The sequence below is a fragment of the Delphinus delphis genome, chromosome X, assembly GCF_949987515.2.
Source record: "Delphinus delphis chromosome X, mDelDel1.2, whole genome shotgun sequence".
Classification (NCBI taxonomy): Eukaryota; Metazoa; Chordata; class Mammalia; order Artiodactyla; family Delphinidae; genus Delphinus; species Delphinus delphis.
In genome coordinates, this window is record NC_082704.1 from 32,721,648 (window position 1) to 32,748,260 (window position 26,613).

Here is a 26,613-nt window from a genome sequence, read left to right on the forward strand (position 1 = left end):
GAAGAGTTAATGAAGTATTGGAAGCTGTCAAGCTCATGGTGGTAGATAAAAATTAGAATTTTGGATAACATGTATTTGAGTGCTGGAATTTTTCTCTTTGACAAAAAATACTATCCGTTGCTTTTCTCGAAGTGATAAGGCTTAGGTGTTCATTTGAGAAAATGTCTGCCGGATCCCCAAGTCTGAATAACCATAGTCTGTCTATCACTCTTTCAAGTAAAAATAGTGTTCCACGAAAAGTCAGCTAGTTTAGCTCGAAACTCAAGCTTACAACCCTTTTCTTTAAAGTTAATCACTATACGTCAGTATGCAGAGAGCTTTATGAACACTTCCTATTTTGTCATACAGAATACTAAGTACAATTATTGAAAGAATAAAAATTTAGTAAAATAAGAATGTCTTTGATCAAACACAAAATAAATAAAACTGGCATTTTTATATCATGAGTGTGAAGACACTAAGTACTAGCACAGTTTGGTGCCCCTGCCTTGATTTGTGCTTAGGTGCCAGCTATTCTACCCGCCACTGATTTTTGCACCCTTAATACAAATCTAACACAGCAAAAAGGGACAAAATCCGTGTATTATGATGAATACTTTTAGCCTCATGGATCCCTTGAAAGGGTCTCAGGGACCCCAAAAGGTTCACATACCATGCTTTAAGAAATGCTGGTCTAGTATAATATCTGAAGGCTATTATTAAATTACACACAATAAAATCCAATTGTCTTTCTTGCAGGGAATCTCATTACATACTTACCATGTGCTGATACATCTGCCTGTGTGCCATCTCGTCTCCCCACCTCACTGTATAATTGAGGAATGGTTTGATTCACCAGAGGTGACGGCTCAGTACAGACTGGATAATTCTCTACATGAAGCTGCTGCTGCTCCTGCATCTGTGGCATACAGACCATGGAGTGCCACAAGCTGTGGTGATAGCACTTGGGCAAGAGAGGGAAAAAACACTTTACTATTCCTTTTCTTAAACTAGTACCATTCTTCGCTGAAAAAAAAAGTTGGGCCATGATTTCCAGGTGGGATAACAATGACTTTTGAACTAAATGATACGACATTTAGAAAATCTATTCTCTATAACAACTTTAAGATCTTTCGCAGCCTCTGTATCTCATACGTGGACCTAGGAATTATTTTAGGAAAGCACCCTAAGGAAATTAGAGATATACACAATGATCTGTATACAAAGGTGTCTGTTATAGCATTGTTTTTAAAGGCAAAAAAAATTAACGACCTAAATATTCAACAACAAGAAACTGGATGAATGAATTATGATATATCCATGATGGAATAAAATACAGGCAGTAAAAAAAATCATGGTGTCAAATATTTAAGGAAAAAGTGTTCATATTGTTTAACTTAAAAGTTTACAAAATTACATAGTATAGTCCATATTTTATAAAATAAATAAATAAGCTGTAAGGAAATATACCAAAGTATACAGTGATTATACAGGTGATTTTGGTTTTCTTTACACATTAGTATTTTCCATATGCACCATAATGGATGCTATTACTTTTAATATTAGAAAATATTAAAATATCTATTCTACAATTCCTTGTATTCCCATGATGTAAAATATAGGAGACTATATTGTACAACACGGGGAATACAGCCAATATTTTATAATAACTATAAATGGAGCATAACCTTTAAAAATTGTGAATCACTATACTGTACACCCGTAACGTATAATGTTGTACAACTATACTTAAATTTAAAACAAACAAAAATACTAAAAATAAACAAATAATAAACTGCCTCCACCTTGTTTCCACAGGTGACTATAATAAACAAACATAACTGAAGGGGCAAGCACTTTATTTTTTCAATTCTTGAAACTGCATTTAGGAAATATAGTCTCAGAGAACAAAAACCCACTCTACTACTCTTAAATTATAAATGTGTGCCAGTCAGTAAAGATAGTTTTCTGGAAATGATATGTCCAATGTTTTAGGGAAATCAGTGTCTTGGAAAATCTGAGTATTATCCAGGAGACTATCTGGTTTACTATGTCATATGCCAAATCTTAAGATGCATCATTCCTTTTCAGAAAATGTGTCATCTTATTATATCAGAAGTGTATTTCAGGGGGAAAATGATCCCTGAAAGTATAAAGTAAAAGGGCTCTTACCTGAAATCAGAGACACCTTTCAGTGATATTAAGATATCTGTCAGTACTCCCTTTCTACAACTCAGGGAAGTGGTAAAAATCAGTGTTTGGCAAATATCTATGAACACATGAGTGCTTTAAAAATAATACTGCTCTTTAAATGTCTTTGAATTAGTCGGATTACTTTTCACATAAAATGCAGAAATAGCCACAAAAATGTTTTAAGTAAACAGGATAAATAATCCATTTGTTATTTCGAGATAGAAAAACATAGTGAAGGGTTGGCATATGATGTTAAATATGGAGGCCAATATATGCTGAAGTTGTACTTCATAGGGCCCCCACTCATGACAGTTTACAACTCTTTTATAAGAGAAACTGAAGTACTGGGAGGTTAAAGTAGAAAACTGACCTGTGTCATCTTCAGAGATATAAAGACAGAAATAAATCTTTTAGGTCCCTCATAGCGTTCTTGGGTTTTAAGGTTCAAGAGTCTGATTATCAAAACGGCTTATGTTTTTAAGTTAGAGGTTTGTTTTTTTTTTTAATCAAAGCAATTTTAACAGGACTCTTACCTGCAATCCCAGATTGAAATAGTACTGCAAAACTTTAGCATCTAAAATTAAAAATTTAAATCTTAGTGACTAGATGACATAAACAATTAAAACTTACCATTTAAAAGCTCTTCTCCTTCAGTATTAAGGTAGATACAACAAATGTTGTCTTCCCACATCAACACTACCCTCAATTCTACCTTATAGTAAATGACCATTTACCTACCACTATAGCTAAGATCGTTTTCTGAGCCAAGAAGGTTTAATCAACAAATACAGATTTTATTTCTATTCTTAATATTAGACAGATGTTACAGGAATACTACTCTGCAAATATTTAGAGAGACTCTAGTAAAGGCATTTTCTTGCTTGTCTCAAGACTAAAATTTTACTTTAATACAAATCTACTACAAAAGCAATCATGTTGGTCTTCAGAGCTAATACATAGTACAAACTAATGTTCTACAAATGCCAAGATTAGTGATGTCTACTAAGATAACTAGCACTGTTTGAAACAATTCACCTTGTCTTTATTTAACATGACTAACATACCACCACTAGGACTCCAAAAAGAGGAGGCAATGAGCAAGGTAACTCGAAATAAGTTATACCGTAAGGGGATAAAATTTCTTCAGACACAAAACTTTAAAGTACTTTACAAATGAACAAAATGTAGATGTATGAGAGAAGAGGGAATAGCCTTAGCATTTCAAGTATATCTCTAAATATATTTTTATTGATTGACCTGGGATTCACATATATTCTTATAAATAAGATAATGTAACTTGATTCCACTAACAAAAACTCTCAGAAAACCCCTCTTTCTTAAGTTGGAGACTCCCAATACATACAAATGTATTTACTGCCACTTTAAAAGAATGAGCTTGTATTTTGACTATTACGTGGGAATACAGTATAAAGCGTAATGCTCAAGCTAAAGAATATGAAAAGATGACAGCAGGAAGTAAATCCACAAATGGCATGGGATTCCACCCCTTGGTATTCACATACATCCACACAAAAAATCCATAGCAGTATTATTCTCAATAGCAAAAATGTGGAAACAACTCAAATGCCCATCAACTAATAGATAATAAAATATGGTATATCTATATAATGGAATGTTATTCAGCTGAAAAAAAGAATGAAATACTGACACATGTTACAACATGGATGAACCTTGAAAACATTATGCCAAATGAAAGAAGCCAGCCTACAAAAGACCACATATTGTATGACTCCATCTACATGAAATGTCCAGAACAGGCAAATCTATAGAGAATAGTAAAAAAAAAAAAAAAAAAAAAAAAAAAAAAAAAAACAAAGCAGAATAATAGTTGCCAGGGTCAGAGAGAATGAGGAGTAACTGCTAATGGGTACAGGGTTTCTTTTTGGGGTGATGAAAATATTTTGGAATTAGACAGTGGTGATGGTTGTACAAATTTGTGAATATACTAAAAAGCACTGAATTATACACTTTACATGGATGACTTGCATGGTATATGAATTATATCTCAAGCTGTTAAAAAAAAGTGGCAGGTAAGGACTATAAGAACTCAAAAACATCACTTTGAAATGCAACTGGGGGGTGGGATCATGAAAATGATAGGATTTAAATAGGAAGTTAGATGGAAGAGTAGAGGGGGAGAGAATTTGAGTAGAATCACCATGACAGCAAAGGCTTAGAAGTAGAAAACCAGATGCATGGAGTTCTTGTAAAAGTAGAAGGAGATAAGGTACAGTTTTGGAAAAATGACCAGCAATTTCTTACAAAACTAAACACACACCTATCTAGGCCCATCAATTCCACTCCTAGATATTTTCCCAAGGGAAATGAAAACACATGTTCACAAAGACTTTTACAAGCATGTTCATAGCAGCTTTATCATAACTGATCCAAACTAGAATATAGTCCACGTGTCCCTCAACAGGAGAATGGACAATCAACAGGAGAATGGACAAACTGTAGAGTACCCATATGACGAAATACTCAGCAATAAAAGCAAATAGACTACTGATAATATGCAGCAACATGGAAGAATCTCAAAAAACATTACATTGAGGTTAAGAAGCCTTCCATAAAGAGTACATACTGTATGATTATATTCACATGAAATTCTAAAACAGGTAAAACTAGGGCAGAAAAATATCAGAACAGTGGTTGTCTCTGGGGGGAAGTAGAGATGGGGTAGGGAAAGACTGGGAAGGGGCATGAAGGAACTTTGTGGGATAATGATGTTTTATAACTTGATGGGGATTTGGGTTACACAGGTGCATGTACGCATCTGTCAAAACTCAGCAAGTGTACATTTAAGATTTGTTCATTTCGGGCTTCTCTGGTGGCACAGTGGTTGAGAGTCCGCCTGCCGATGCAGGGGACACGGGTTCGTGCCCCAGTCCAGGAAGATCCCACATGCCGCGGAGCGGCTGGGCCTGTGAGCCACGGCCGCTGAGCCTGCGCGTCCGGAGCCTGTGCTCCGCAACGGGAGAGGCCACAACATGAGAGGCCTGCGTACCGCAAAAAAAAAAAAAAAAAGATTTGTTCATTTCATTATATGTAAACTTTACATCAAAAGAAAAAATAGGGCTTCCCTGGTGGCGCAGTGGTTGAGAGTCCGCCTGCCGATGCAGGGGACGCGAGTTCGTGCCCCGGTCCAGGAGGGTCCCACATGCCGCGGAGCGGCTGGGCCTGTGGGCCATGGCCGCTGGGCCTGCGCGTCCGGAGCCTGTGCTCCGCAGCGGGAGAGTCCACAGCAGTGAGAGGCCCGCGTACAGCAAAAAAAACCCCAAAAAACGAAAAAATAAATACCAAACTCTAGTTAATGATATGAATGTTCAAGTTTTTAATGGGGAAGAATGATGTCTACAATTTACTTTGAAATGCACCAAAAAGATGGATTAATTGATGGACAGAGAGATGGATGGAGGAAAAGATGGAGAAATGCATGCTAATGCAAGTATAGTTAACTGTTAACAACAGAATATAGGTCGTGGATATATGAATATTCATTTTAAAATTCAAATTTCATGTATGTCTAAACATTTTCAAAATAAAATGCTGGAAAATGCAAAATCAGCATTATGTGCTGAGAAGATCTTGGGCAGGGGTAGGTAGGTGAGGGGAGAGGAGTAAAGGGATCATTGTTCAATGATACATTATTAATAAAATAGAAAACCAAGGAAAAGAGTCAATGTTTTGCATGGCCTAAAGAGAAGAAAGAAGGGAGATGAAGATGAGGAATTTCACTGTAGACAGACTGAGTCTGAAATAAAAGTAAGAAAGCCAAGTGAAAATGTCTAGCAAGTAGGTAGAAGCCAAGGCCAGATAGATTTAGAAATCATCCACATAAAGTTGATAATCAAGTTTTAAGGAAGGGAAGAAGAACAGAATGGAGTTGAAGATCCTGGTGACTACCTTAGGGGCTGAAAAAACCCAAAATAGAATAGAAAAGCAGCTAGAAAAATCAAGGGAATGTTACAGGAAAAAAAAAAGGTATGAATAAGCTACAAACAACTTTTGACTACAATTCTCTTTTGAGATACACTGCTAAACTGAGGGGTAACAAAAGACTTCCAATGGAAAGCTACTCAGTTTAATTAAGGAAACAACACATGGCTGAAATCCAAGGCAGATCAGAGCCCCCCCCACCCCAATTCCTCCCCCCAAAACCTTTTCCAATTCTTCAAAATTCAGTTGGAATCTTAAATATCAAGAATGCAACAATTTCATGCACTTGTGGTAGGCATTAAATAAAAGAAATGGAGAAAATTGTGTTATCAACTCCTGCTTTTCAAGAGAAATTATTGAGAGCAGATATCCAGTTGAGAATCTTCTTCAGGGCAGACATGTAGCTACCTTAGAAAAGCAGCGTGAGTCAGCTCAACCATACACTTCTTGATTATGCAGAAGATATTCTCAGCTTTCAGTTCCTTCTTTCCTTAGTCATTTACCTAGCATTATGCTCTCAAGTCAATTTCCGTTTGGTCCACCACCCTACCCTCATTGGTCAACCAAAGAGAGATATGCTCTAAAATTTAAAATTAAAAAACCAAAAAAAAACCAGACCTAAATAACTCTCACCCAAGTCTCAAAATCTACTTACCTTGAGGCAGATCACTGCCACATGGATCACAGGAATAAGGTGGAGGTAGTGATGGTAAGTTTGAAGTATCTGTCACCTCAAGAGAAGAAGGAGGAGGAGGTGGTGGTGGAGGAGGTGGAGGTGGTAGAGAGGCAGCCACAGCAGGAATAGGAGCAGCCAGGTATGGATAGGATGCTGAAGCAATGACTAAAAAGGAAACAAAACAAACTAGCAATGTACAGCTGTAACATCTTATAAGCAGTAGCTCGTCCTCTATTTCTTTTGTGTTCCCAATATGGTCAAGCAACTCTGGGTCTTATGGTTTGACTTAAAAACAAAAACTTAGGGCTTCCCAGGTGGCGCAGTGGTTGAGAGTCCGCCTGCCGATGCAGGGGACATGGGTTCGTGCCCCGGTCCGCGAAGATCCCACGTGCTGCGGAGGGGCTGGGCCCGTGAGCCATGGCTGCTGAGCCTGTGCGTCCGGAGCCTGTGCTCCGCAATGGGAGAGGCCACAACAGTGAGAGGCCCGTGTACCGCAAAAAAAAAAAAAAAAAAAAAAAGAAGGTAAATTGCACATATTCTTTTAGACATGCCAGTTGAAAAGTAGGAGTTCATTACAAGTTATTTTGAGTTAAGGAAATTACTTGACATTAAAAAGGAAAAACAACTGTAAACTACAGAGGCTTGACTACCAAGATTTTGAACATCAGCTAACATGTACATAAATAAATACTATTAAAGCAAAATTTTTACTGAGCTTAATACAAAGTTAAGGATGTTTTCAGCCATCTGCCAAATCACAAGATGTAGAAGCTAGTAAGAGAGACTAAATTGCACAGATTACAGATTTAAGCAGTCCTTGAAGGTTTCTACTTGGTAGCATCAGAGGAATATAGAGAACTCTAAATCGTAACAGTTCCATTTCTAAGGACCTACAGAATCTAAAACAGACAGGCTAGATGAACTATCTTATCCCTTTAACTTTCTATAACTGTTACTATAGTTTAAAAACCACAGTCACTTAGGAGTTTCACAGTTTTTGACATAAGAAATTCAAATACAATTATGTTTAAATATCAATACATTCCTCTATGATGATAAAGGCAGCAATGTGGTTCCAACCTAGTGAATATAAATTATCTCCACATATACATACTATGTTACATAAATTTGTTAAATTTTTTGATACTAACCCTTCAAGTTTAATTGAACATTTTAGCTGACTTAGAAATTCCAGTACTCAATTTTATCACTGTGTTGCCTGCATTATAATTTTACCCCTGAGAAGTATAGAAAGTTTGGGCTCATTGTTCAATAAAGGTTTAAATTTGGAGTTTTAGAACACTTAGTTTAGTAAAAGAACAGTCCACACAAGCTGAATTTGTTATTCTGGTAATTTAGCAAGAGGAATTTAAGGCCAAGTATTACAAGTAATCCACATTGCTTTCATTCACCAACAAATATACTAACAACACATTTATTTATACCCTTTATACAACTACAGGCTAACAGTAATAGGAAATCTAAATCTTAGGGTGATTTAAAACTTGATAACCAACTCTTTTGGGGTGATGAAACTGTTCTCTTGATTGTGGTGGTAGTTACACAATGTTATGCATTGTTAAAACTCATAGAACAGGGCACCAAAAAAAAAATTTTACTGTATCTAAATTAAACAGTAAATTTAAAAAATTTGCTCAAATAACTTTCGAGTTTTGGAGTTTTGTCATGCATGTAGAAATCTCCACTTTTACAGCTTTAGAAGAGGATTTAATTTTTAGAACACTTCCAAATGCTCTAAAGATTCATGGGCTTGTTTTCTATAAAATAATGGCTTCAACAAAGCCACACTCTTATTCCTTTTAAACTAGCACTCAAATCACACCATTTTTTTCAAAAACAACTGGAATAAGTTCAATTAGCTAAAAACAGTAGAATGTGATTACGATTACAAGGTAAAAACCAAATACTAGACATAGAGGTAGCTAAGTAAGTTCTCCTGGGCCTGAGAGAATCAAGGACGGAAGAAATTTGGAGGTTACTTTGAACTCAACTTTTTTTTTTTGATAACTTAAATTACATTAAAATTAAGAATTTCTCTTCATCAAAAGGTACCACAGGAAAAATGAAAATATCAACAAAGTGAGAGAAAATATTTACAATACATATAACTGGTAACATATTAGCATCTAGGACAAACCTCCGGTTTCATTTGTCATGATTAACGTATTGGGCGCAATAATTCTTTGTTGTGGAGGCTGTTTTAGCATCACCCCTGGCCTCAACTTATTAGATGCCAGTAGCTCTCCCCTGCCAAATTGTAGGACCACTGAAAATGTCTGCAGAAATTGTCAAATGTTTCCTAAGGGGCAAATTCTCCTCCAGCTGAGAATCACAGATGTAAACTAAGTGAAAAATGAAATAAGTCAGACAAAGACAGATACCCTACATCAGGGGTCCCCAACCGGTCGCGGCCTGTTAGGAACCGGGCTACAGCAGGAAGTGAGCAGCGGTCGAGCGAGCGAAGCTTCATCTGCCGCTCCCCATCGCTCCCCATCACTCGCGTTACCACCTGAAGCGCCCCCCCACCCTCACCCCCATCTGTGGAAAAACTGTCTTCCGTGAAACCGGTCCCCGGTGCCAAAAACGTTGGGGGCCAATGCTCTACATTATCACTTATATGTGGAATCTAAAAAATAAAACAAATGATTATAAAAAAAAAGAAACAGATTCAGATATAGAGAACTAGTGGTTGGTTACCCGTGGGGAGAGTGAAGAGGGGCAAAAAAGGTGTAGGGGATTAAGAGATACAAACTACTATGTATAAATTAATCAACAAGGATATATTGTACAGCACAGGGAAATATAGCCATTATTTAGTAACTGAACTCAACTTTCTTTCTTTTTTTTTTTTTTTTTGCAGTACGCGGGCCTCTCACTGTTGTGGCCTCTCCCATTGCGGAGCACAGGCTCCGGACGCACAGGCTCAGCGGCCATGGCTCACGGGCCCAGCCGCTTGGCGGCATGTGGGATCTTCCCGGACCAGGGCGCGAACCCATGTCCCCTGCATCAGCAGGCGGACTCTCAATCACTGCGCCACCAGGGAAGCCCTCAACTTTCTTTTAAAATGCATATTATAATACGTTCCATATGAAAAAGCTTTTAAAACTTCCAGTTGCTCTAGAGATGCATGAGCATCTAATTCGCAGACTTAACAGGGCTCTATGTATGGGCTTACCAGGTACAGTTCAAGTGATGGACCCAGAACAATGGAAGCAAACTTTTCTAAAAGTGAATGGAAACCAATGAAATTCATTCAAAAAGCTTATTTCCTTGTCCATGCAGCTGCAGTCTGCTTCAGGACATTTCAGAAGAGAACGTGAATATACATAGTAAGACTCAGCTTCTCTAGAGATCAAAGGGCAGGGCCACCAAATTAAAGGGCCACCAAATTAAAGCAAAAAAAAAAATTCATGATGACTAAAATACCAAAATTGCAAAAGATAGGATCTAAGCTTGCACTTGCATGACCACAAGAGTGAGTGCCTCACTCACCTCACCCTAAGCCTGGCCCACAGTTCCTATCTTTTAAAAAAACTTTGATACTTTGTTTATCATGGATTCTGTTTTTGCATTAGTTTTGTTTCTTTTAATAGTGCATTAAAGTATTATTTATCTTGATCACTGTGGGGTTTTTTTTGATACTCCCTTAATTCTGTACCCAGAGCAAGTAAGTCACTAGCTCCGGCCCTGGCAAAAGACTTGGAAACAGTTACCAAAAAACTCAGTTAACAGGATTTAATGCCTATGAAGACAATCATAATAAAAGCAATCATGGCATCGAGTTACCTGGCAGATAGGAAGTGACTTAAAGGAGGATGGGATGGGGCTGCCAGACAGACACATGAATAACAATGAGAAACCTGAGTTGTATCTAGAGGACAGGAACGACAAAGAGCAACTAAAAAGCAGCCATTACTTATTAGAGTTATAGTTGAGGTTCACAAGTGGCTCAACAAAAAGTAAAATGAAGGCCGTATACATTTTTAGAAGTATCTACAAAAAAACATAAATCTGGCATTTAAAGGGTAATCTTTCAATGATTCTACATAAATGGGGTATTACAATGCTTGATTTCACCTGTCACTTGTTTTTTTAAGCTCAGACATCTGCTGGAAGCAGATAGCCAACGTGTTCCCCTACAATTAGCACAAGTAGTAAAACCAGTATCTCCATTAACATTTCCAATGAAAAATTTCTGTGGTCATTAATGAACATATATTGCATGTTTTGTTCCAGGCACAGCGGCTAAGTACTTAATTTTTATATTATAAATAAAACAGATACAAAAAACAAATCAAACGAATTATTTTCAGGTGGACACTATCCTTCAGGTGGACACTATCCAGGTTAAGAAAGAAAACTTTGCCAGCCATTTCAGAAAACTTCCATGCACTCCATCACAATCACCACCCTCTTACACCCACCATAATCAACCACTATCCTGACTTTCATAGTAATCACTTCTTTGTAGTTTTAAGTGTTTTGTCACCCAAATGTGCATCCCTACACAGTTTTTTAAAAACTGTATCTTGAACCTCTTTTAATCTATAGGTCCCTTCTCCATCCCTGTCATTTCCTTTCAATTTGTCTTTTGAAGACCCCTTGACCTGTTGAGTTTCCCAGTCTGGATTTTGCTGATTACATACTCATGGTGCATTTCAATGTGTTCTTGTATTTCCTGCAAATAGGCAGCTAGATCCAGAAGACTAGATCAGACTCAGGATTGATTCCTTTGGTAGTCTATAGGTTATGTCTCACTATCTTTGCAATCTTAGCAGCTATTGCTATTTAATATGCATCCATTCAGTAACGACTGCAAAATGACTACATTCTGCCACTTCTTTTTCACTGATTAGAATACTAATATACAGAAATATTTCCCCTCATCTACTATTTGGTTACCCCGTATTATAGTTCATATAAGAAAGGCAGGATAAATACTTGATTCTTTCACTTTACTGTCCCGTTTTCAAGAACGTAAACTGGTTTCCTAACATCCTCTTAAGAGAACCAATTCTTTTTTCAGTTATGTATTCTTTTCAGATTATTTTCCATTATATGTTATTATTAGATATTGATTACAGTTCCCTGTGCTATACAGTAAATCCTTGTTTTTTAATCTATTTTATGTATGTTGTTTATATATATATAGATAGATAGATAGATAGATAGTTGTTAATCCCAAGGGAACCAATTTTTAAAATATCATCAGGAACTTTTAAATATATTTGACATGTTCCAATCTATTGCAATTATCATTGTTGAAGCTCAAACTGTTCCATCTTTGGCCAGTGGGAACCTCTTCAAGATGGCTCGTGAGTCCTTTTGACACGACCCCCAGTACCTGTTGATAGCTTCCTTGCTATCTAGCATGACAAGATGATCCAGGCTAATCCTGAACATCTCCTGCCCAGACCTGGAACCAGAAATTTCTCCATAAAGCTGTTTGTTTCTGTTTAAGTGAGAAGCAGCAGAAGAGTGCTAAAGATACTCATTGTTTCTGAGCCTTTTCAGTGGACAGAGCTAGGAAATACACAAATTTAAAGATAAAATACCTCAAGTTCATACTGATACTTCTAATTCAAATGTGATACCATAAAAGTTTCTCCTTAGCCTTTTTTAGTACATGTGTATTACCTTTCTTCCATACTAAGATCCCAGTTTGCAAGGACACAGAGGGATAAAACTGGAATATCCCATACTCATTTGTTTTAGCCAACATTATAGTCTCTGAATAACAATCTAAGTATCTAGATAAAAGAACCTGATGTGTTTACTGAAAGCATTAAAAAATGCTTGGCACATGGTCTCTCAATTCTCCCATTTTTAAAAATAGCTATACTGTACCTATATTGTTCAAATATAAGGCTTTACATAGTGTATCATCAACCTCTCAGCCCTCATTTTGTGTTAAGTATATATTTAATACTTACAATCAGGTCTTAAGCTAATGTCTTTTATTGTTTTGGTGGTCTAAAAGTCAAAATCATTCTCCAATACACTCTGTTCCTCCAATACAACTTCCTGTGATGGCAGAAATATTCTGTATCTGTGCTGTCCAATACAGTAGCCACTAGCCACGTGTGGCTTTGAGCACCTGGCATGTGGTTAGTGTGACCGAGCAACTGAAGACTTATTTTACTTAACTGTAATTAATTAAAATTTAAAGTGTCATACGTGGCTAGCAATTACCTTACTTGACAGCGTATCTTTATTAGATTCTTCAAGAAGGGCTCATGCAAATAATATTCTCTGAATTCTTATACATTACCCTTTAAGCCTGAAAATGTTTGACTGGATATAAAATCTTTGGTTCACATATCCTCTCATTATCTTAAATGTTACTCCATTTTCTTGTAGCATGAAGCATTGCTGTCAAAGTTTGACGATTATCATTTTATTTCCTTTATACTCCACAGGCTCTTTTTCTTTAAAGCCCAGTTGTTTTACTAGAATATCCTGGTGTTGGTTGCTCTGGCTCAATATTCTGCAGAGCACTGTTTCAGTATGTAGTTTTAAAGTTTTTTAATTTCAGGAAATTTTTCTGAATTATAGTTTTTAGTATTTATTCTTTTCCCTTACTTTGGTTTTCTTCTTTAGGAACTTCTATCAGTGTTGGATATCCTTTGCCTAACTTCAATATGTCACTTTTGACTCTTTCTCTTCGTTTTTTTCATTTTAGATTCCCCCCTTTCTTACATCTTTCTCTTAAAGCATTATCTGTTGTACATACTTGGTCATGTTCTTTATAGTTTAGTCTTCATTACCGAAATGACTTTCTTCCATTTCTAATGCTTTCCTGAGTTCTGTCACCTCATCCGAGTTTTTCTAATCCTGATTTGTTATTTTTAACATTTTGTGTTATTTTATTAATGTCTTTACTTCATTTTGAAATAGTTGTTGGTTTAGTTTAAGTTCTGTTTAGTGTGCACATTCTGACATGCTTTTACTGTCTAACAGGGATACTATTCTGTTTTCCTCTTAAAACACCTTTGTATGCAACCTTAGTGCTTTTCTTTCATTCATTTTTTTTAACATCTTTATTGGAGTAGAATTGCTTTACAATGGTGTGTTAGTTTCTGCTTTATAACAAAGTGAATCAGCAATACATATACATTCATTTTTATGTGAAATTATTTTTTATGAACTCTAGCACGAGATGAAATACAAGAAAGCGTTTCTAACTTCTTAGGGATCTCTATTGTTTTTGTAGTGTTTAAAAACATGACTGCTTTCCAGGATTCCTTGGCTCTGTTCTCTCAGCTTTAGTCTGGACCTGCTCTTTCCCTATCCTCATCAACTTTGATTCCACTCCCAGCAGTTTCTACCCAGTGAGGAATATTATCCTAAAAGGTAGCCCTGCCAGGTCAGTTTTCAGAGTTCTTAGGGGCAAAACTGTTCCACGTCCTTTAGTCCCTTTACCATGTACCCAAAGCACTCACCTAGTATTGGAGAGGTCAAATCCCTTCCCAGTCTTAGCTGTTCCTTCCAAATTGGCTGCCCCACTGTCCAGTGAATTCTTATTAGTTCTTTTGGGGTTCTTCTGTTCTCAGGTCCATCAGACAACATCCCCGATGCTTCTGTCTTATTGCTCCCACATTGACCCTGACAGCATGCAGGTCTTGTGACTGATGGTTTGTCCCTACCTGCTTAAATTCTGGGGTTCATGGGGAGACCTTGTCCCCTAGTTTTGTTGTTAAACATTGTCCCATGGGTATTGGTTTTGCTATTTCCATTTTTATTTGGGGACGCAGACTGAAAAGCTATGCTGTTGCTGCCACCACGTCCCCAGAATTCTGCTGAAAATTTTAAATTATATTAACTCAGTGGAATTTCACAACCACTTCATAAATTGGTACTATCAGTACCTCCAAGCTCACAGATAAGAAAGGTTCAATAATTTGTCCAAAATTACATAGCTAGTAAGTTGTAAAACCAAGATTCTAACCTGGATCTCTTAAATTCTAGAGCCAAACTTTTCAGGAATTAATTCTGTGAAGTGTGAAATACCTTTACCTTAATTTCTGTATAATAAAACTTAACTTGAAGTTTAAGAAACTAGTACAAGTCCTCTAAATTTTCAATGGGGTTAGCAAAACAATAGCTATGAAATCATACCAAAGCTAAATTTGCAAGAAAAAAAATTGAAATTTAATACTGGAGATTAAAGTAATCTTATCTAATCACTAGAATTGTTGTATGGGCATGTTCATGAATAGAAAAAGAGGCTTCCAAAGTAAGGAACCACTAATAACCTACCTGGCCTGCCTTGTGTAGGCGGAGATACAAATAGAGGCTGTATAGCATTCTGTGAGGAAATTGAAGTGGTACTACTAGCTTGATTAGCTGCTGCACAGTTAGGTAAGACTGGAGCTGGAACAATATTTGCACAGGAAGCTGCAACTGCTGCAGAATTCACCATCACCACCTGTAAGTGTAGAAGAAAGTTTAGAACTCTGTTTGGTTTCACAAACAATATTGGTCTCTTATCTGATCCTAAACTTCAGGAAATAGTATTCTAATAACTAAAACACCAAGAAGCCAATATTTATGTAAACCTAATACAGGAAGGTTATTTCTTTTAGAAGACCCCAGATGACTTTGAGAGATTTACTTTTTTATTTTAATATTTTTCTGGAAAGGTAATACATTAATATGATTCAAAAAACAAGTATAAAATTGTATACAATGAAAAGTTTCCTCCAACCCCTGTCCTCCATCTGCCTAGTTCCTCTCTCCACAAACAAGTAACCTCTGGGTTTCCTGAATACTATCCAGGAATTTATAGTACATATTTATTTTTACATGCATCTATGTTTCCCCACACACACTTAAAAAAAAAACAAACAGAAAATGTTCTTTGCTTATTTTTTTTTTTTTTAACTTCGTGAGACTGCAACTTGTTTCTCTGATTAGGCCACAGCACCCAATACAGGGCTGTGCACAGAAAGATGTTCAATAAATGGTAACAGATTCTTCTTCATGAACACCCTGTCCTCACCGTAGTCTCCATTTTCTTATTACCCACTGCAATGTGGCTGCTACCCTCTCTGGTTCTCAGAAACTGTATTCAAAGTCACAGTGGTCTCCATGGCAACAAATCATAGTAGACTCTTGTTAGTCCTTATGTTGCTTTACGGCTTGGCAGCAACTGACACTTGACTATTCCTTGAAACATTCTCTTCCTGGGGCTTCCATAATACTACACTCTCCTGCTTTTCCTCCCTCCTTGGCTATTCCTTCTCTACCCATTTTCTAAATGGTGATGCACAGGCTCTGTTCTAGATGCTGTTCTCAATCTCTTCCTTTTTCCAGGATGATCTTATTTACTCCTACGGTTTCAGCTACCTTTCTGATGCCAGCTTCCCATTCTATAAGAAAGCTTTACATTTTAAGTTTCAGGAAATGGCACAGACTTGACAGGTAATTTATATTAACTCACTCATTATATAAGAGGTTCAGAGTAGACTGAGTAGTCCAATGCCAGCACACAGAACAGTGTCTGGAACACAGCAGATGCTCCATCAATTTGTTAATAAATTTACTAATGCTTGTGCCAGGCACCAGGAAGTACAATAACAATTAACATAAGAATATAAGCAGCTTCTTTGAAGTATGATGAAGGGCAGAGAACAAAAAGAAAAAATTCATTTTCTTCTGTTTAGGCCACTGCAACTGACTGTAAAATAAAACTATAAAGATTACCTTCTGGGGGTAGTTGTATGAGGTAACTGTATCATGAGGAGACATAGGACATGGTCTTCTATCCTGAAGAGACTTTAATGAATACAGAAGTACAAATAAGGGGAAATCAAGAAATTAAACAATACATCAATAAAAGATCTGCTTTGTTTCAACATCTCCTAAAGATAAGTGAAAGTGATCTGTCCTAAAAGTATTCAAATTTGGAGGTGGCTACTATGATAATGCTCCAAAAGGTTATCACCCTAGTGCCTGACTTAGGTGGCTGTTCTATTTCCCGTCTACAGAAATCCTGACCATATCCAACTCTAGTCCCAATGTAGATACTAAAATGTAATGGAGAATTGTAATTTAAACACTTTCTCAGTGTCCTCTCTTGCCTTAAAAAGCTGAAAATCAGTAGGGCCAGCAACAGTGTTGCTAAAAGAAAGCATTCCATCAAAAGGAACAGCTTGGGACAAGGGTGGATAACTGGTTGGTCAGCTGCATCCTACCTAAGCAGGATGTAGTATAATCCAAACACCATTCCCCTTTGGCTCAAGACCTTGTCTTTGTGAAAGTAACAATGATTTTAAAAGGCTCAGAATTATGCATGACAGACTGTCATGACAGAAAAATAAACTAGCAGCAGAAGCTGGTAATAAGGACACAGAGGAAATCAGGTGAAACAATCACAGGAAACAAGAGGAACCACATTGGGACAAAGACAAGCCCAACCTAACATGGACCTAAGAGTGCATGTTTCGAAAGTCTGTGTTGAAGTACAGCCCAAGTACCGGCCAAAAAGCAAACTTTAGCCCTGGCTCAGACGGCCCAGTGTGAATTCTAAACAATTCTAGAGAAGGATTTAGGCGAGAGTTGGGCGTGGAATTAAGAAGAAAAAATGTTCATAGTTTCTTAGAAGGTTCTGTGCCTGGAAATCTTTAAGTCCTGCATTGCTCTTCTCCCCTCAGAATGCTGTGAAAAAATTACTTAGAAAAATTACTTAGAAACTTGGTGACTGGAGAGTGGGAGTGGAGCATGTCATGAAGAGATTGAAACCTACTGGGGATGTATGATAAAGTAAGTTCAGAACAAAAAGGAACACGTGACAAGTGAGATTAAAGGGACAGAAAGAAAGTGTCTACTCCTGTCATCCCTGAAGGCGAGATTTTTACTTGCTTTTTCAACTTGGGTGGCTATTTCAAGAAATGGTGTAAAAAGCATGTGATATGAGAATAGTAATGACAGACTGAGAGGAAAAACTATTTCTCTAGCAGGGGCAAAGGAAGGAAAGGAGAAATAATGGGAAGAGAATAATACATCACAGTTTTCATCACCTTCCTAAGATGTATTGCCTAAACAGTAAAAACAAAAATTCAGTACATGAAGCTATCAAAGTTAAGATTAATCACAGAGAATAGAGGGTAGTCATTCAACTTCCTCACAAATATTCCAGCTCTCCTCCTAGGTACATGGGTAGGTTGCTCTTCCCGGCCTCATCTAATTAGGTATGGGCACATGACTTGTTTGGACAATGAAATATGAGCAGAAATATTGAGAGCCAGTGTTTAATTTCCCTATCTTCAGCTCTGCCAAGGTGACTGTGAAAGTACATGTCCATCAGCCTGGGTTCCTGAGTGACTCTGATGAACAAAGGCCTGCTACCAACCTGCACTGGACCTATAACATTAGCAAGAACAGCTGTGTTAAGCCGCTGAGATTTTGGTGGACTGTTGCTGCAGCGTAACCTAGCTTGACCAAAACAGTAATTGGTAACTAAAATTAGGGTGCTGCTGTAACAAAAACCTAACTTGAGAAGGAGATTATGAATTTGTAGCTCTTAAGGGAAGAGGTTTGGAAAACAGAATGTTAGTTTTGTGTTTTGATTACTGCTGGCAGAGTTTAGCAAGGTATTTTAAGACAGATGTGTACAGAAAAGTAGTTTGTAGGCAGGAATGAAAGGGAATAGAGTCCTTGATACTAGGACTTGTAGGGTTTGGAGAGGCAACCGCTTCAACTCAAAACTCTAAAAGATAAAACTGATAAATGCTTTGAACAACAAAGAGAAGGTAAAACTCGGCCTTGAAGGAAGACTCAAATCATTGTTAAAATATGATTGCACTAAAGTATCTCAAAGCAAGAGTCCCATTAAGGATATAACACCCAATGAATCCTTGCAGTTGGACAAAATGGCTCATGGAAAAGTATTCAAAGGTATGGCTCTTTCATCAATGCCTGATAAGCTAAAGGTATTTGCAATCAAGTAGAGACAGGGATAAGAATGCAAAGAATTATAGCAAATCTAAGTAGTATATTTATAAAAAAGAATTGTCAGTATGGCTATTGGCAAATGAAACTAATAGGAATCAGAGAAGCTGCACAATAAGTTACTCACATAGCCAAAGACACCATGAGCAGAACTAAAACTATCCAACTGAGATAAAACCACCCTTGGGCCCTCAATTTTCAATGAGTAAGAAGCAGGCTGAGAAAGCTGCTCAGTTGCCAAGAGGGATTATTCTCCAATGCCTACTTCAAATATAGCCAAGGAAGGAAGGGCCTTGGAGTAATCAAGAGCCCCAGAAAACAACGAACCAGGGAGCCTCTCCAGGGAACAGTCCCCATGCCTAGGTTGGGGGCCCTCAAAATGTCTGTCCAGCATGATGTCAGAATTGCTATGGGCCAGTAACTGTTTCTCCCATTCTGCCTGCATCTGAATGGGAAGTTCTACTGCAATTTTTCAGTCCCTGCTCTACCACTGGAGATCGGGTGTGTAGGGGGTAAATAACTTTGTAGATTTGGTTTAGGCCTCCAGATCAAGAGGAGCCACATCTGGACCAATACAAAGAGTACCACACACTTCCCAGAAACCCTGGGCTCTGAGCTTAATCACACCGAAGGGGATTTTGGGGTTGCCTCTCGTGAGGTGGAAGGAAGTATTTTGCCTGTGGGAGTTTCCACTGAATGTTGTAATCCTTAGTGCTGTTAAAATATTTCCAACTTTTTGACTTCTAGGCACAGAGAAGTTAGAGCCTTCAAGAGAAACATGCTCTGGCCGATGAAAAAGAAATGGAGGGCTTCCCTCGTGGCGCAGTGGTTGGGAGTCCGCCTGCCGGTGCAGGGGACACGGGTTCGTGCCCCGGTCCAGGAGGATCCCGCGTGCCGCAGAGCGGCTGGGCCCGTGAGCCATGGCCGCTGAGCCTGCGCGTCCGGAGCCTGTGCTCCGCAATGGGAGAGGCCACAGCAGTGAGAGGCCCGCGTACCGCAAAAAAAAAAAAAAAAAAAGAAAAAAAAGAAATGGAAAAGAAAGTGATATGTGTCATCTCCAGGTAGAAACTGTAAGAGCCAGTGCACCATTCACTACCTTTTGTTTCCTGCCTTAGCAATCATGGATGGAGCTTCCATCAGCTTAAGTCCCTAAGCAGAGCCCTCCTGCAGACCTCCACTACACATGTAGCATAACCAAGAAGTAAACTCTTGTTATATTAAGTACCTGAGATTTATGGCCCATTGTTACTCTGTTAGAAAGATCATGATAAAATCCTCTAAAAAAATCATCATAGCCAATGTTCAAATTTCCTCTTGTATCAACACATATTCGGAACATCTCTATGATAATTTCTAGAAGGGGTGTGATCTCGGATGAGTTAATTTCTGGGCCTCAATTTCTTTATCTACAAAATGGGAATGATACCCTAATACCTCATAGGATTGTTCTGATTTAAATACATTTATATGTATAGCACTCAGAACAGTGTTCTAGTACACAGGAGCTATATGTGTTTGTCATTATTATTAAATACCTACCAAGTTTGCTGTAGATTCAGTTGTGCTGTAAACACCTGAAGTTTCATAGTCTTGTTCTAGAGGATATAGCCAAAGTAAAAATAATGAGCACTATTCTATAGTTTGAAATTTTATAAATAATGAGTATCAGATTTTACCTAGATCTCACTGACCTGAAGGATAAATATATTCTTCATGATATCCCCCTAGAAAAAAAAGACAGAAAAAGTGTGTTTATGTAGGAATTCTTGCTCAGAGAACCAGATGGCCAGCACTTGCTTCTTCTCAAGTTTTATGGATATATGTTCAAAACTAAAATGTATACATCCTTGAAACAAGTGATTTGAGCTTTCATACTACTCAACAGATATTAAAGCCAGAGACTGGCTGTAAACAGTACAAATTTCTCCTTTGAAAATTCCCTTAGTTCTTAAGAGTTCAGACAGACGTGAAAAACCCACTTGTGTCCAATTCTGGTGGTAGAGTATGGTGATTAACTTCACTGGCTCTGGAGTTAGGACTGTCTAGATTTGAATCCTGATTAACTATATCACTTTAGGCAGGTTATTTAATCTTTCTGTCTTAATTTCTTCACTGTAAAACAGGGTTAACAGTACCTAGCTCACAGTGGGGTGAAAAGAACATAGCATGATGCTTGGCATATAGTAAATGGTGATTATAAAGTAATCTGAGTATAATAACCAGTAGTTTGCTTAGGTGAAAGTTAAAGGAATATGGCACGCTTCATCAGTTTTTCAGCCTGATTCAGGTAAATAATACATTGACAATCAGTTTGTTCTCAAAATATGGCTTAGAGGACTGAAGTACTTTGCTCTAAGATTGCTACACCATTGAAATTCAGAGAAAGTCAATCTTCAACTGGATAGTTTTCCAGCAAATAACACCCCAAAGGTCAAAACTGGATTGATTCTTAAACATGTCACTTATCCAACACACATGCAGGTAACCCTCCAGACAACAGGATTTAAGGTGAGAATGAATATTTGGTTACTCTGAATATGCCACTATAGGTGAACAGTACATATGAAGATACCCACTGTGCTAAAAGGAAAAGTAAAAGGGTCATCCTGAGTAAAAGAGCAGAGAATACGCATACTCAGGCACATGCATGCACACTAAGTTCTTAGAAATATCTATTTTCTCCAACATAAGTAGCAGAAAGAATATCACAAGAAAATACATTGACCAGTAAGTCAAATCATTCAGACTGCCTCTTACCTCCTTAATCCACCCAATTCCTCCAGAATTGTTTCAGTAGGCATATTTCATTTTACAGAAAAGTGGTAAAAAAAAAAATAAGCACACCCAATGATGAGAGGCACTCTAACAACTATAAAGGTTATGTATACATGCTTTAGAGTCAGATAAACCCAAATTCAAAATTGATCTCTGCCAGTCACAAAGGACCACATATTGCATGATTCCTTTTATATGAAATGTCCAGAATAGGCAAATCCATTAAGACAGAAAGCAGACTGATGGTTACCTACCACTAGGGGCAGAGGGAGGGGATGCTGGGGGGATAATGAGGAATGACGGCTAATGAGTACAGGGTTTCTTTTTCTAAAATTGATTGTGGTGATGTATGCAACTTTGTGACTATACTAAAAACCACTGAATTGCACTTTAAACATTGAATTGTACACGTTAGGTTAATTGTATAGTATGTAGATTATATCTAAATAAAACTGTTATAAAAAAGATTAAATCTCTGCCACTTACCAAAAGTATGACTTTGGCCATGTCATTTACCCTCTGAACCTCAATTTCCTCATATAAAAAATAAAGAAGGGCTTCCCTAGTGGGAAGAATTGGTTAAGAATCCCCCTGCCAATGCAGGGGACAAGGGTTCGAGCCCTGGTCCAGGAAGATCCCACATGCTGCAGAGCAACTAAGCCCGTGCGCCCCAACTACTGAGCCTGCACTCTAGAGCCCGCGCGCACCAACTACTGAGCCTGCGCTCTAGAGCCCGTGCGCCCCAACTACTGAAGCCCGCAAACCTAGAGCCCGTGCTCCACAAGAGAAGCCACCGCAATGAGAAGCCCATGCACCATAACGAAGAGTAGCCCCAGCTCGCCGCAACTAGAGAAAGCCCGCACGCAGCAATAAAGACCCAATGCAGCCAAAAATAAATAAAAATAAATTTATTAAAAAATTTTTAATAAAAAAATAATAAAATAAAGATACCATATTCCTCAGAGTGATAAAATATTATATTGCTTAGTACAGCACATGGCCATTAGAACTCAATGAATAGTAATGTTTATAGATCAAGTAGATTTCTTTGGGCAACGAAATTATTTCACAGCAGTCTTGTAAAATAAGAGTCACATGAAAAGCCTAAAATAGTTATACAAATGGCGAGGACAACATGAATAGTTCCTCACTAAAAAGGAACAGATATTTTCCATACTGAAATCTCACCAAATCAAAACTCACTGAAGACCTATGCAGAGAGCTGAAAGTTTTAACAATGTAGTGGCCTACAGAAATAGAAGTCTGTCTTTCTGAAAAATACCAAGACATCTTCAAAAACCTAGCAAGCTCTGATACAAGAACTGATAACTCTTTCAAAATGAGTTGGCAGACAGAGTGAGACCACCCCCCCAAACCAAAACTTTAGCCTTGTTGTGCTAATACCACAAGAATCATCTTTTAAAAAAATATTTAACTGGAACTGACTCACCATTGTCATTCTGGCCATCACCTTCCTCTGAATTCAGAGTCTGTTTGCCTGAGCTATGTCCTCGCCTTGCAACATGGTATCTCGAAGTAGCAGGAACCATTGTAGAGGGCCCTCCATGATTCTGTACCAAAGAAATACACACATACACATGCAGTTCTCCCTATATAGTCAGAGAAAAAGCTATAAATATTTTAAATTTACTTTAGAATCAAAAATATGTGAGGAAATAATGATCAAGAAAACAGAAGATTTTAGCCCACACTTATATAGGCAAGATTATTTGTCCACCTCTACTCCTCCTCTATAAGAACAGCTTAAAAACACATTCTCTGCAATTTTTAAAAGCTCTAGGATGAAAACTCATGTTTTCCAGGAGGGGCTTTATTTGGTCATTTGTAAAACAGCTAAAATGTATCCATATTATCTTCACTTAAAAAAGTACAATAAAAAAAGTAAATAGCTTTTTGAGTAAAATTTTGACCTACTTACAGGTAAAGTTGGATAAGCAGTCTCATCCCCTTCTTCAACTTCATAAAAAGTAATGGTTTCTTCCAAGCCCCTGGGTATCTGTCCATTCTCTGGAACAAAGCTAAACTGGCACTCCTTATTCATACAATGCATCTGGCGGTGACTACGTCTAAAGGAACTTAAGTAGTTTGCAGAGTGAGAAGGGGAAAAAAAGATAAAGTATGGTAGTAACTTGTTTCTAATTTCTAAATAACAGTTCAAACATCTCAATGTTGACACTTTAAATTTTAGTCCATATATTTACTGCACAGCAACAAAGTCAGACTCACTCATTTTCTCTTTCAACACTTAAAATTCACTTACCGAGATCTATAAGAGAAGTTATCATAGCTCTGGCAGCACCTTTTACCTGGGCCAGGGTAAAAAGCAACTTTAGGGCTTGCCATGTTGTGCCTGTTTATAAAGCGAGGTGAATCTCTAAGAATAAAGGGGGAAAAAAACCAGAACTCTTTATTTACTAGTGCTTGAGTAGTCAGTCTTTGTAGTTAAATAGAATTAACATATCCTTCTAAAAATGACCACATAGAAAGAGCTTTGCTTTCCTCACTACTGACATTAGGCCTATTCATTTTTTTTAAATTGCAGTATAGTTGCTTGACAATGTTGCGTTAATTTCTGCTGTACAGCAAAGTGATTCAGTTATACATATACATACATTCTTTTTTTATATTCTTTCCCATTACGGTTTGGCCTATTGGTTATTGACAGACACAGTGCCATATACATGGCACTCAGCTTGATGGCATTCTATCTTCTAGGATCTCTTCAACTGCTCCATCGTATTTTCCTAGACTATGAGAATACAAATCTTCAATAAATTTGACAAGAATTTAAGTATACATCAGTTCCATCTGTTACGCTCCCTTCAGGCAGAGATTATAAAAGAAATCTAAACTATTAAGATATTTCTAAATTCTACTGTAATTCTGCCCAGGAATTATTTCCAATGTCTAAACAGAGATGTACATTATCTTGAAAGTCAGTTAAGACCTACCTGGGCATCCCATATCCCCGACCTTGTCCCTGAGATGAATGTTGAGGATGAAAATGTTCATTAGACGTAACACCGCCAGCTGTCTGTGAGTAGTGCATTGGAGAATCATGCCCATAACGCATACTGTGCTGAAGCCTGGGTGGGAGGAGGGGGTCTCCCCTGCTGTAAGCCATAGTCATATAAACCTCTTTCCCTCTAATTTTCTTGAACATCTTCCTCCGTTGTTTCACGTCCATCTCTGACATAGCTTTCAAGCAAACAAAGAAGCAATAAGCTTCAAAACCAAAGCAAAAGGTCCAGTGTCTCCCACAAATGTCTAAGACTCTCAGATGTTTTACTTAGGAAAACCGTATGAATACAGGGAAGGAACTTCTGTATTTTCAAAGGATGTACTAGGTCTTTCATTCAGAAGGGCAAAACCAGCAAGTAACTTCTGTATCAATGGACATCTCAGCACTACCTTTAGTATAGGCAACTTTGGTCATCAAAACATAGAGTCGGTCATCCAGTCATCTACGTTACTGTTATCCAAAAAATTATATCTATTAATAGACATATTAAGACGGCTGCTTCCAGCGTCTCTGGCTGCTTCTATGAGGTGTTTTCCTAGTTCTTTGAGAAATCTTTTCCTTCAAGTTTTAGAAATTAAAAGCCACTCCACCTTAAGCTTAAACAAAGTCACCTAAACAGTAGTTCTCAGCCAGGGACAATTTTGCCCCTCCCTTTCTTGAGGCACATTTGGCAATGTCTGGAGACATTTTTGGTTGTCATAACTTGGAGAAGGATGCTGCTGGCATCTAGTAGATAGAGACCAGGGATGCTAAGCATCCTACAATGCACAGGACAGCTCCCTACAATGAAGTATTATCCACCCTAAAAAGTCAGTAGTGCTGAAGCTGAGAAACTCTAACCCAGAATAAGACTTAATGTTCCAGCTTTTTTTTTTAAGTGCAATGTAGGTAAATACAAGAGGAAAATAATAAAACCTTCAGCATACAAACCCATTTCTGGGACACAGCCCCAGGAAATTTTCTGGTAACCTCTTCCTTTCCTACTGGGTATAACATTCCCGGCAGGACCAGGTGTCACTTGTGTAACTGGTTTTAAGTTAGCCAGTGGAACAACATACCTTAAACGTAAAGATACCACCATTAAGCCATTGCAACACAGACTTAATTCTCATTTGATACATATACCTGATCCCTCCTGCTTCATTTTCAAGTGTTTTCTACTTAAACCTGTTAACACTAGCTTCCTCATTGAGGTTTTCTTTTTATGTTAAAAAACCTAAGAGCAGTTTGTACAATTTCACAGCTGTCTGTAGCACATATCATGCTCAGGAGGAAAGACTGTGGTAGACTAATTTACAAATACTTGTTGCCTCTCCTTGAAGAAGGATTATGTTTTCTCACCCCATTGACTTTAGGCTTAGTTATGTAACCTATTTTGGCCAGGAAAATTTGAGCAGGTGCTTTAAAAACCAGCACACAGTTCGTCATGTTTTCATTTTTTCCCTGCCTGTGATCCTGGCAGCATATGTCTGGATAGAGCCATTGTCAACCTGGGTCCCCTTTGCTGACCTACTATGAACATGCTAAATGAGCAAGAAATGAACTTTTAAGTTGCCAAGAGTCTTTGGTTGTTAGGGCAGCATTACCTACTTTAATGGTTCTCAAAGTGGACCAACAGCATTAGCATCACCTGGAAACTTGTTAGAAGTTCAAATTCTTGGGCCCCACCACAAACTTACTAAATCAAACTTTGGGGGTGGAGCTCATCAATCTGTATTTTAACAAGCTCTCCCGGTAATTCTGGGGTATGTTAAAGTTTGAGAACAGATGGACTAGCCTATCTTGATATTGGCAGAGGCTCAGTTAGCAAACTAGCTTTCCAGTTAGTATAGTTTTATATCAGAATTCTGTTGTACTTAGTATTTCTAATAAGTTGGCTATTACCCAAGATTTTGAAACTTATGCATAGGTATACTGAAATTTCACACTTCACCATATGCTTTTACAACTGACGATAAGTCACCTTAGGCCAGTACCAGATATAACTTTGGTTCTCTTACTAGCATCCTGGTAA

The 26,613-nt window shown here is 37.7% G+C and overlaps 1 protein-coding gene across 1 annotated transcript in view; it reads right to left on the reverse strand.

The window, feature by feature from the left end:
* The window catches only part of ALG13 (ALG13 UDP-N-acetylglucosaminyltransferase subunit), a 74,730-nt gene that overhangs the window by 11,852 nt on the left and 36,265 nt on the right, over window positions 1-26,613 (reverse strand). Inside the window, 12 exon segments of the mRNA XM_060001992.1 lie at window positions 760-943; window positions 2,706-2,746; window positions 6,788-6,973; window positions 15,089-15,257; window positions 16,535-16,606; window positions 20,321-20,376; window positions 20,473-20,505; window positions 23,007-23,127; window positions 23,496-23,652; window positions 23,838-23,951; window positions 24,529-24,775; window positions 25,530-25,657. Of these exon segments, the coding sequence (XP_059857975.1) occupies window positions 760-943; window positions 2,706-2,746; window positions 6,788-6,973; window positions 15,089-15,257; window positions 16,535-16,606; window positions 20,321-20,376; window positions 20,473-20,505; window positions 23,007-23,127; window positions 23,496-23,652; window positions 23,838-23,951; window positions 24,529-24,775; window positions 25,530-25,657 (1,508 nt within the window).